The sequence below is a fragment of the Babylonia areolata genome, chromosome 33 (assembly GCF_041734735.1).
Source record: "Babylonia areolata isolate BAREFJ2019XMU chromosome 33, ASM4173473v1, whole genome shotgun sequence".
NCBI lineage: Eukaryota > Metazoa > Mollusca > Gastropoda > Neogastropoda > Buccinidae > Babylonia > Babylonia areolata.
The window spans coordinates 18,309,266-18,320,916 of record NC_134908.1 but is presented as its reverse complement, the minus strand read 5'-3'; the positions used below and the strand labels follow the sequence as shown (position 1 = coordinate 18,320,916).

Genomic DNA, 11,651 nt, shown 5'->3' with positions numbered 1-11,651 from the left:
TCCAGGAAACCCCATGGAGGTACATAAAAATATTACATATTTCATCCAATACAAAACAGAACACATTTGATATGAATATTGTACTCACAATCAATTACACTGGCTATCTGAGTGATATGTTTGGAGGGGAAAAAGTATGCACCTATTAGATTGGATAAAAGATTTAGAATTGTTAATCATTGTCACATCAACATCAATTAATAGAAATAATAAGAATGTTTTATTTCTACTGCATTTTCATTCAAAGACAATAATACTCAAGGCAAATCACATGACTAAAATATAAGAAGAAGAAAAAAATCACATAAAAATCATAATCACAAGTGAGAATTTTATAACAAATCTACCCCCACTCCCTTGCATACAATGTACAGTCACCTCACCCACATAGCAAACATCCAAACATAACAAACATAATCCATGTTATCATAATACCAAACACACATACACATAATCTGATGCATATACACACACGCGCGCGCGCACACACACAACCACACACACACGCACATACACACTCACATGTGCGCATGCACACAGAGACATAGATACACACTGTAAATATGCATACAGAAAAATAAAAAAATAAAAATCTGAAGAGAGTTAAGAATGAAAAATCACAAAGTCACAAATACACACCATCTTGGTTACAAATTGGTGTGCCTTTTTTCTTTTGTGTGTGTGTGGTGTGTGGTGTGTGTGTGTGTGTGTGTGTGTGTGTGTGTTAAATATACAGTGTCAATCAAGTGCCTTTTTTTCTCTCTTTTTTTGTTGTTGTTGTTAACAAGACAATGTCAATCATGGACAAATCAGAATTAGGATTAAAATCATTATATTTAAAATAGACACCATTTTTATTCACCATTCAATGAGTTATGTTGTTGGAGACAGAATAAATGACATGAACTTGGTTATGACATTTTAACATTTGATATTCTGACTTTAGTGTCAGTTTTTCAATGTGTCACTGTGGTCAGTTAATTACATACATATGCCATACCACATCTACTTGGCAAATGCTTGACCAGCAGCATAACCAAACACGTTAGTCAGGCCTTGAGTGCATGTTTGTTTACCTATCAGAGTGGATTTCTTCTACACAATTTTGCCAAAGGACAACATTTGTTGTCATGGGTTCTTTTTCAGTGTGCCAAGTGTGTGCTGCATACAGGACCTTGGTTCATCCCCTCATCTGAAAGACTAGACGTTGAGTTTGATTTTCCAGTCAAACTTGGGAGAAAGGGTGAGACAGGGATTCAAACCCTGACCTTCACAGACACTGTACTGACAGATAAACAAATGTGAAGCTTAAGGAACATAACGCTCTCCCTGAAACCCCAGTCCCATCCACCAGCAAAGATTCAAAAACAAACCTACAAACACATACTTCAGCCAGCGTCACAAAACAGAATACACAGCATGAAGAAACACACGTCCCCTCAAGTAGCTGTAAAACACAAGGAGACAATAAAGAAGAAAAGAGCATCAACGTCAGCTGGGTTAACATGACCCAAGGAGAAAACACAGACGACTCTGGCACTGATGCTCACAGTGATGCTTCCAAGGACGACAACGCAATACTCGGAGATGACAATGAGCTCAACCACTCACTCGCCACGTGTTATTGTACTGCATGATTCAGTACTCAGTGGCATAGACCACAAGCGACTCGGTCATTCTTAAGGACGGAACGTGACGATGAAAAAGACACCCATTGCAGAACAGTGTACTTTTGACACCACTTCTGACAGTCCTGACACCGTCCTCATACATGTGGGTGTAAATGACTTAAGAAATCTCCATGCAGAAGCAACCAGCAATAAACTGACCTCAGCTGTTCAACAAATAAGAAGAGAAATGAAAGCAAGCAGCAAGATCGTTATCAGCAAGGCCACAACCACCTGTCAGAAGGAGTTCAGTCGCAGAATAGACTTGTTCAACGCCTTGCTGTATACAAAGCTTCATGAACTGGACAACATCTCTTTCCTAGGTCATGACAACCTGCGTGCAGACTATCACTTGAAAGACGAGGTACACCCTAACACAGGAGGTGCTGGTTTCCTGGCAGCCATCATTGGTCGACATCTTGACATCACACTGTGGGAGAAGCCGACAGGAAAGACACGGCCACGACTTCAGTATAGACCTGTACACGACAACAGAAGAAGACATCCACGACAGCTCCAGGATTGGTACCAAAATGCGTTCACACGTTCAAACTATCTTGAAGACAATAATTTGCTTCAAAAGAACAAGCAGGCTTTTGAAAATCACACAAGACCTCGGACCACATATTCATACTTAAAGAGGTAATTCTCCTGTTTTGTTGATTTTCAGAAAGCATTTGACAGTCTGGTATCACGCTCTAATGCTAAAAATATATCAAATCGGTATAAATGGAAATTGCTTTAGAGTTATTCGAAGCATGTATGAAAATGCCACAGTTTGCACAAGAATTGATACAGGATTTTCTTCTGAAATACCCATACTGAAGGGGGTACTGCAAGGAAACACACTCAGTCCAACTTCATTAACATCTTTATCAATGATCTTCCAAAATGTTTGGGCGTTGCTAACTCACCATCCATAGACCTTGACAAAACTGATATTGTTTCATGCTTACTATATGTTGATGACCTAGTAATTTTGTCCACGACAAAGATAGGATTACAAAGGAAACTGGATAAACTCAATCTCTATTGTGAAAACTGGGATCTAAAAATTAACATAGACAAAACTAAAGTAATAGTTTTCACACACACCGATCCCAAAGTGCCTTGATTTTCACAATAGGCAATAATATAATCCAAACAACCGACCAGTACAAGTACTTGGGTATATTATTTCTCAAAACTGGAACATTCTCTTATGCCCAAGAGCACCTAGCCAAACAGACATCAAAAGCAGCACATTCCCTCCGACGAATCATTAAAAAGCACGATATCCTTTTGGATATTGTACTGCAGCTTTTTGATTTGCTTGTTTTACCTATATTATCATATGGATCTGAACTCTGGTTCCCATGGGCTTAAACTAGAACTACCAATTCATTCAATACAGGAATGACAGATTTCTTTAGAAACTGTATTTCTTCGAAACATTCACATGAACAAATGTATATTAAATTTTGCAAACTGCTTCTAGGGGTACATTCTAAACCAATGAATCTGCCAGCTCTAGCAGAATTGGGCTATTTCCAATCGGAATTCATATTGCAAGCAGAGTTCTTGGCCACTGGACTCATATTCTGGATGCACATGATGATAGCCATATCCAAAAGGTCTATATGTCAATGATGAACCAACCAGACACAACTGAAAACCCCTGGATACTATTTGTAAAGAACATTCTTCACAATGTAGGATTAGGTCATGTTTGGATTAATCAGTCAACATTTAGTGACAGCAGACAGGCGACGTTGCTGTGATTTGAACCAGTGCCCTCAGATTCTCTTGCTTTCTGCGCAGACGCGTTACCTCTAGGCCATGTTGTTTTGCTTTAGAGTACTGGTTGGAGCAAAATCTTTTTCACGGTCTGGCACACGTGAGGTTTCTCTCCTGTGTGGATCTTCTTGTGACTTTTTACTTTGAAGTGACCACGTTTTTCCCCTGTGTGCATTCTTCTGTGTGCCTTCACTTTACCAACATGAGTAAAAAATTTACTGCGTATGTCAAGCATAAACTGTTTATGACCAGTATGAATCAACTTGTGTCTCTTCAACATACCAGCCAGAGTAAAAGCCTTACTGAACACGTCACACACAAACTGTTTATGACCAGTATGAATCAACTTGTGTCTCTTCATGTCACCAGCCCAAGTAAAAGCCTTACTGCACACGTCACACACAAACTGTTTATGACCAGTATGAATCAACTTGTGTCTCTTCAGGTTACCAGCCTCAGAAACTGCACACGTCACACACACACGGTTTAGGACCGGTATGAATCAACTTGTGTTTCTTCAAGGTACGACCCCAAGTAAAAGCCTTAGGGCACACATCACATACAAACTGTTTATCACCAGTATGAATCAACTTGTGTCTCTTCAAGTCACCAGCCTGAGTAAAAGCCTTACTGCACACATCACATACAAACTGTTTATCACCAGTATGAATCAAATTGTGTCTCTTCAAGTCACGAGCCTCAATAAAAGCCTTACTGCACACATCACACACAAACGGTTTAGGACCGGTATGAATCAACTTGTGTTTCCGCAAGGTACCAGCCTGAGTAAAAGCCTTACTGCACACATCACATACAAACTGTTTATGACCAGTATGAATCACCTTGTGTCTCTTCAAGGTACCAGCCTCAGTAAAAGCCTTACTGCACACATCACATACAAACTGTTTATGACCAGTATGAATCAACTTGTGTCTCTTCAAGTTACAAGCCAGAGTAAAAGCCTTACTGCACACGTCACACACAAATGGTCTTAGTTGATGACCAGTATGAATCAACTTGTGTTTCTTCAGGTTACAAGCCAGAGTAAAAGCCTTACTGCACACATCACACACAAACTGTTTATGACCAGTATGAATCAACTTGTGTCTCTTCAAGTCACAAGCCTGAATAAAAGCCTTACTGCACACGTCACACACATGGTGCCTGCTCTTTTTCTCCTTACTTTCCTTGTCTGTGTTATCATCAGATTTGTTGTTTTTTCTCTGCAAAATGTCTCTGTCATCAAGGTCAGTAACCTTTTCCACATTCATGTTGCTATAGTTACCAGCATCACAACCACCAGGTGTGGAGGACACAGGTAACACAGCATGCAGTTTCTCACCATGAACATGCATCAGATGTAGTTTTAAACTGTTGAATAGAACAAAGGCAGCAGGACATCGCTGACACACGTGACTTCTGTTCAGGGACAGCAGTGACCCAGAAGTGTTGGCAGACTTGTGTAGAGGAGTTCTGTTCGCTCCAGACACTGACAGCTGAGGTGTTGTTTTGTCAATGACTGAGGAATGAAGTTTCACTAGTTTCTGAAATGAAAAATCAGTTTTAATAACCAATGTTAACAGTAAATTGAGTAATACAAACACAACCAATACACAATGTGCTTTTCCAAGGCACACAATGTGCTGTTCCAACACACAAAAAATTGAGGCAAGGCCTTCAAGACTCACACATATATAATACCCACTGATCTGAACAAGTGAATTACAGCACTGGAATAAAAAGGACACTGTAAAGCATACTGTCTTGAAAGTGACCTTGACCTCTGACTTCTTACTGAGCGCCTCAACACATCATTGTACACAGTACAGGTTATGACTGGAAAGGTCTCACTCATACCTATCACACCACTGAGTTTTATTTGCATATATCACTAACAGTAGTCGTCAAGCAAAGGTCAACAAAGTTTAATTAACACAGGTACACACGCAGACAGACGGGTACACACAGACAATTGAGACCAGGTGATTGCGTCGACTCGCTTTGTTTACACACGTGTGTCAATAAAAACTGGATAACCTTGAAAGCCATGGTCATGGTCTGAAAGGATACAATAATTCCAGACAGTGTCAAAGGTGTTTTCTAAATCAAAGGTGACAATGACATGTTAATGTTGTATGTTTATAAATGCATTGCTTGTTGCACCTTATGTGGTTGGTAGTGGATGTGATCTGTCAGACCTTTGCCAGATTTAGGGAAGGGTGTGATCAGGGCCTTCTGTTAGGAAGGGGGAAAGAACCCACAAGATCCAGATGTGATTGTGTTCTCAAATTAAAATCGGTTCATACACAAGTTGCTGGAAGCTGATTCAGCAAACTGTGGTGAATTTCATCAGGGCGAGCTGTGGAATCTTCGCACAGTTGGAGAGCAGAAGTTCCACTAAGAAGAACTGTGCTGCTCCAGATGATTTGATAAATCACACAGTCTCTCATGAATCTGACTTCTTGGAAAAGGAAGACAGTGGATGCCAAAATAATCACTACGGTTTGTCTGTCTGTAGTGTAATGACCGTCTTCCAGTTTGAGATAATTGACACAGGGAGAGCCGTTTTTCCCCTTTATTTCCCTGTTGATTTTCCATGTGTTTTGGGGGACACTTTTGTTTGTAAATAAAAGCGGGTACCAAGTGTCTACTTGAGGTGAGAGTTGAAAACAAACTACTCGGATGAATGTAAACAGTGTAAGGCCTTCACACTGAGTGGAAAACACAGCAACCTGTCTCTGACTTCAGCCTTTTTTCTTTTCTTTTTTTTTTTGGGGGGGGGGGGGGGGGGGGGGGGGGGGGGAGGGTGTGTGTGTGTCTAATTTAATGTTTTGAAATAGTGAGATGTGTTGACTAATTCATTTCCCATAGTATATATTCAGACTGATATTCCATTACAAGCAGAATTTTGCTGTTCATGGAAGTATGCTTAATGCAACTTCCATACAACTACAAAGCAGAATATATGAACTCTTTCAGCTGAAAATGAAACAAGTGCACTGCTATTTATCAATGTTTCAATTTGTGTCATTAAAGTGCTAAATACTATGAAAACAACAAACAAACAACCCCCCCCCCACACAATAAAACACAAACCAACCAGAACAATAATAACAGTAAAATGTCTGTGGAAATGTTTAATTCTCCATTATTTTTTGTGTTCTTCACAGAAGTGCACTGACACTGTAACTGGAATTTATTTATAAGGAAATCGATTTTGTTTGTAAATAAAAGCGGGTACCAAGTGTCTACTTGAGGTGAGAGTTGAAAACAAACTACTCGGATGAATGTAAACAGTGTAAGGCCTTCACACTGAGTGGAAAACACAGCAACCTGTCTCTGACTTCAGCCTTTTTTTGGGGGGGGGGGGGGGGAGGGGGGCAGGGTGTGTGTGTCTAATTTAATGTTTTGAAATAGTGAGATGTGTTGACTAATTCGTTTCCCATAGTATATTCAGACTGATATTCCATTACAAGCAGAATTTTGCTGTTCATGGAAGTATGCTTAATGCAACTTCCATACAACTACAAAGCAGAATATATGAACTCTTTCAGCTGAAAATGAAACAAGTGCACTGCTATTTATCAATGTTTCAATTTGTGTCATTAAAGTGCTAAATACTATGAAAACAACAAACAAACAACCCCCCCCCCACAAAAAAAAACACAAACCAACCAGAACAATAATAACAGTAAAATGTCTGTGGAAATGTTTAATTCTCCATTATTTTTTGTGTTCTTCACAGAAGTGCACTGACACTGTAACTGGAATTTATTTATAAGGAAATCGATTTAAAAAACAAACAAACAAACAAAAACAGACAAAAAATTAAGATTACTAAAGTTTATCTCTCTATCTCTTTTATATACCTTAAACACATACTGTCAGAAAAACTACTCTTTTTTATATAAACTTTCTAAATTACAACAGCTGTGTGCACTTGGTTGAAGAATAACTTAGAAGGAAAAGAAACAAAACCACAGCCCAAGAGAGATAAAAAAAAAAAATTTAAAAAGGATAAGTGTTTATTACATATCTTGTAGAAAATATGAAGTACCCCAAACCAGAAGTTTTACCCACCTGGTTATCACCTGCTGGTCTGTTGTCTTCATCCTTCCTGAAGGTGGATTCAGATCTGACTGCATCAGGTCTCACGGTCATCATGATGTCTGTCGCTGCTTCAGTCTGCACATCACTGCTGGTGTTTGCTGTGACTGGTTCAGTCTTGATGACATCACTGCTGATGTTTGCTGTGACTGGTTCAGTCTTGATGACATCACTGCTGATGTTTGCCATGGCTGGTCCAGTCTTGATGACATCATTGCTGGTGTTTGCTGTGACTGGTTCAGTCTTGATGACATCACTGCTGATGTTTGCTGCGACTGGTTCAGTCTTGATGACATCACTGCTGATGTTTGCTGTGACTGCTTCAGTCTTGATGACATCACTGCTGATGTTTGCCATGGCTGGTTCAGTCTTGATGACATCACTGCTGGTGTTTGCTGTGACTGGTTCAGTCTTGATGACATCACTGCTGATGTTTGCTGTGACTGGTCCAGTCTTGATGACATCATTGCTGGTGTTGGCTGTGACTCGTTCAGTCTTGATGACATCATTGCTGGTGTTTGCTGTGACTGGTTCATTCTTGATGACATCATTGCTGGTGTTTGCTGTGACTGGTTCAGTCTTGATGACATCTGGTTCAGTCTTGATAACATCATGGTTTATGTTTGTGCTGATAGATTCAGTTTGGAACTGAACTTCTGATCTCTCACACTGAAAATGACACTTAAAATTCCATGGAGTCACTGGTGAAGAAGACAAATTAATACAGGTACAGGATTCACATCTGATGTTCACATCCTCTTCTCTTTTGACTACAGACTGGAAGTGGTGAAACACACCACTTGTTGCATCCTGATCAACTGGTTCAGCTTTAATACCTGGACCACTGTCTGTGTGTCTGTCTGTTTCAGACTTCATGACAGCAGCTGATGGATTCTGAGTGTCTGTCTCACAGGGTGTGGTGGCTGTGCCTACATTATTTTCAGGTGTTTCACACGTGCTACCTGCAACAGTTATGCATCAAATGTCAACTACATCTCTCTTCCTCTATCACCATCACATTCCCCAGATCCACCGTTCACACACGCACGCACGCATGCCACGCACGCACGCACACACACATCACCAAAAAAGCTCATCACAAATGCTTGAGACTCAATTAACAGTAACTGATTAACATTAAATCCATCAATCAATCAATCAATCACCCGAAATGGTCACAATCCAACTGACAGTGATTGCAAAACAAACAAAAAACACCACAAAAATAAAACACATCCACACAAATAATGAAATATACAGAAAGTGAAAGACTTTGTGAATATGTCTAAGACTGGAATTGTACACATCTAGCACTATAATAGCTGTCACTGTGTGCTGGTTCAAGAACGATGATATGAGGGTGAATATGTCCAAGACTGGAATTGTACACAACAAGAATGATGATATGAGGGTGAATATGTCTAAGACTGGAATTGTACACAACAAGAATGATGATATGAGGGTGAATATGTCTAAGACTGGAATTGAACACATCTAGCTCTACAATAGCAGTCACTGTGTGCTGGTTCAAGAACAATGACACAAGGCTGATTCCTAGGACCTCACCAAGATGTTGTACACTGTCAATTGACTTGAAATTTTAATAATGATAACAGTGATAAAAAAAGAGATAATTTCAATAATAATAATAAACCATAGCAGTAATAATGATAATGAAGACTGATGCTCACACATCCCAGACAGGGAGTTTGTGGAGTTTACAATAAAAAGTTATACATATAAACATATTGTATGCATCAGGTACACCATACAAAAACAAGTGTGAGGTGAGTGAGTGCACACACTAACACATAAACTGCATATGTACACACACATGTCCATCATAACTTCTAGAAGAAAAGTCAATAAGATGGTAGGCATAATGAAACATTGGAAGAGTGTGTTTTGTTATACTTTTTAAAAACTAAACTGTACTGTGGAATCCATATAAGAGATTGAGAAAGGCAGTTTGTTCCATACTAGTTACTACTGGGCCAAGATATGAAATGTCATGAAATAAAAACGGTGAATGTGCAACTGACCTGAACATTGATCCTGTGTCATCCACAGTGGTCCTGTTTCTTCAGCCACATCAATCTCTATCTTCACCTCTGACATCACTTGCTGATCAGGGGATGCCATTTGGTCACAATGTCTGAAAGCATGCATGTATCACACATGTAGTTAAGAATTTAATTTCTGTGTGTGTGTGTGTGTGTGTGTGTGTGTGTGTGTGTGTACACATGCGAACATGCATACATCATTACATGTATGACTTCACATGCATGGAAGGTTGCAAGCACTTCAGTTACCTAGTTTAGATTATAGAAGACTGCGTGGTGATTTAATAGAGATGTATAAAATGACTCATGGATTATATGACAGCAGAACTCTTTGTTTACATTGAATGAGAACAGTGTTACAAGAGGCCATTCCTACAAACTATAAAAAGTTTCATTAAAAACTTCCAGATTTGCACATTTCTTTACTAACAGAGTAACAAATGTTTGGAATAATAATTTGTCACAAGAGGTTGTTTCCGCAGGTACAGTGAATACATTAAAAAAATTATCTTGACATTCATTTACAAAATTATAAATACAACTCATCTACATATTTCTTGATTTTTCAAGCATTGCGTACTCCATGTTGAAAAATGCACCAGACATATGTGGGGACTCTCTTTTTCTTCCCCACTTCAAGCGGGCAAAAGGCCTTGTCAGGCCTGCACGCCTTGATATTGATATGATATGATACGATAATTATGATAAACACGACAGGCGTTGTATTCGATCACAGACAGTCTGACAAAAATTACTGACTGTGCGAATCAAATAGGTATGCTGTTAGTCAACAGTAATTTGTTGAGAACCAAAGCAGGTGACTGAACCGGTCGAAATTAGATTATTTTACACTACCTCTTCACCATCTTTGTGCCTGAAGTCGAAAGTGGTAATTAATCGTGATTATTGATTTTTTTTAAAAAGAAAGAAAAGAATCTACAACAATGAAGTGATAAGAGAACAAATATTCGTCACCTCGTGTCGTTTCCTTTTCTTTATGACAAAAAGCACAGAACCCCGTTGTTACCGATTTTAATCACTGCACCAAACAGAAATTGTAACTTACGTCGTGTTCAAGAAATGAGATGCTCGCAATGGGAGACAAGTCTTGTGACACAAAATAATGTTCGTTCGTTCTTTAGTTTAACGTCTTTTCACTGTCAGTGATATTGGACGAGGGTAGGAAAAAAATCGAGTGGGTGGAGGGGGCGAGGAAATTACTGTGTACGAAAGTGTGTGAGCGCGCGCGCGTGTGTGTTACATATAGAAAATGATTGATTTAAGTTTTGTTAAAAAAAAAAAGAAGAAAAAAATAAGCATAACAGTATAACACATTTCTAATGAAAAACTAACAAGTATAACAGTGAACCAACTGGACTATTTAACAAGGAGTTTTTGAAATAGTCATACATAAGCAATGGACTGCTGAAGATCGTCAACACTGAAGATGATCTCAGTTCAGGGATGTGAGACTTATCACAAGTTGGTATATGATCGGCTGTTATGTGAGCACCACAGATGCAAGAAACATTACTGACATATTTTGTCTTAAAACAATTCATTTTCCATCTGCAGATTAGAGAAATGATTTGCCTCTTATGAAAATCACTATGGTAATGTTTTCCCCTGAAACCACACATTTTCTGTATATTCTTATGCAGTAACTCCGAGTTGTGGTGTGCTTTTCTTCAAACCGAAATTTTGACCGTTGGACTTTTTCTACCATGGTGTAACCTTCCTGTAGTGAAAGCGAAATATTTAAATCTAACTCCTTCATGGAACTTTTAGCTCCTTTTTCATTATAATAAAAACCGCAATGAGAAGGAATCCAGCAAAAGGTTATGTAAGAGCCTCTTTGTAAGAGTTCGTGAATCAAATGGTTGATTTCAATAATAACGAGTTCATACCTGACCATTTCTTTTATAAGTTCGATAGCGTGAAGAACTGATTTAGAATCAACGCAAAATAGACTCTGAAATATAGTTTTCGAAAAGGATATCTTGAGTTAACGCCATTAGAACTGATATGGTGTCAGCTG

The 11,651-nt window shown here is 38.9% G+C and overlaps 1 protein-coding gene and 1 long non-coding RNA gene across 2 annotated transcripts; both read right to left on the bottom strand.

Moving 5' to 3' along the window:
* On the bottom strand, positions 1-8,084 carry LOC143277224 (uncharacterized). The gene is made up of 2 exons (XM_076582012.1): positions 7,524-8,084; positions 1-4,987 (listed from the first exon to the last, which is right to left on the bottom strand). Exons 1-2 carry the CDS (start codon positions 7,905-7,907, stop codon positions 3,899-3,901), a joined length of 1,473 nt encoding a protein of 490 aa, XP_076438127.1. The 5' UTR covers positions 7,908-8,084; the 3' UTR covers positions 1-3,898.
* A 199-nt stretch (positions 8,085-8,283) lies between these two features.
* LOC143277243 (uncharacterized) lies at positions 8,284-10,705 on the bottom strand. The gene is made up of 3 exons (XR_013053705.1): positions 10,589-10,705; positions 9,593-9,705; positions 8,284-8,512 (listed from the first exon to the last, which is right to left on the bottom strand). It is a non-coding gene; the product is annotated as an uncharacterized LOC143277243 (long non-coding RNA).
* Positions 10,706-11,651: the final 946 nt, after the last annotated feature.

Excerpts from the sequence above, each read along its gene's own strand:
- LOC143277224 (XM_076582012.1), bottom strand. The coding sequence starts at position 7,907 with ATGGCAAACATCAGCAGTGATGTCATCAAGACTGAAGCAGTCACAGCA. Across the intron at positions 4,988-7,523 it reads GACCAGCAGGTGATAACCAG|AAACTAGTGAAACTTCATTC; the intron begins GTGGGTAAAACT and ends TTTTCATTTCAG.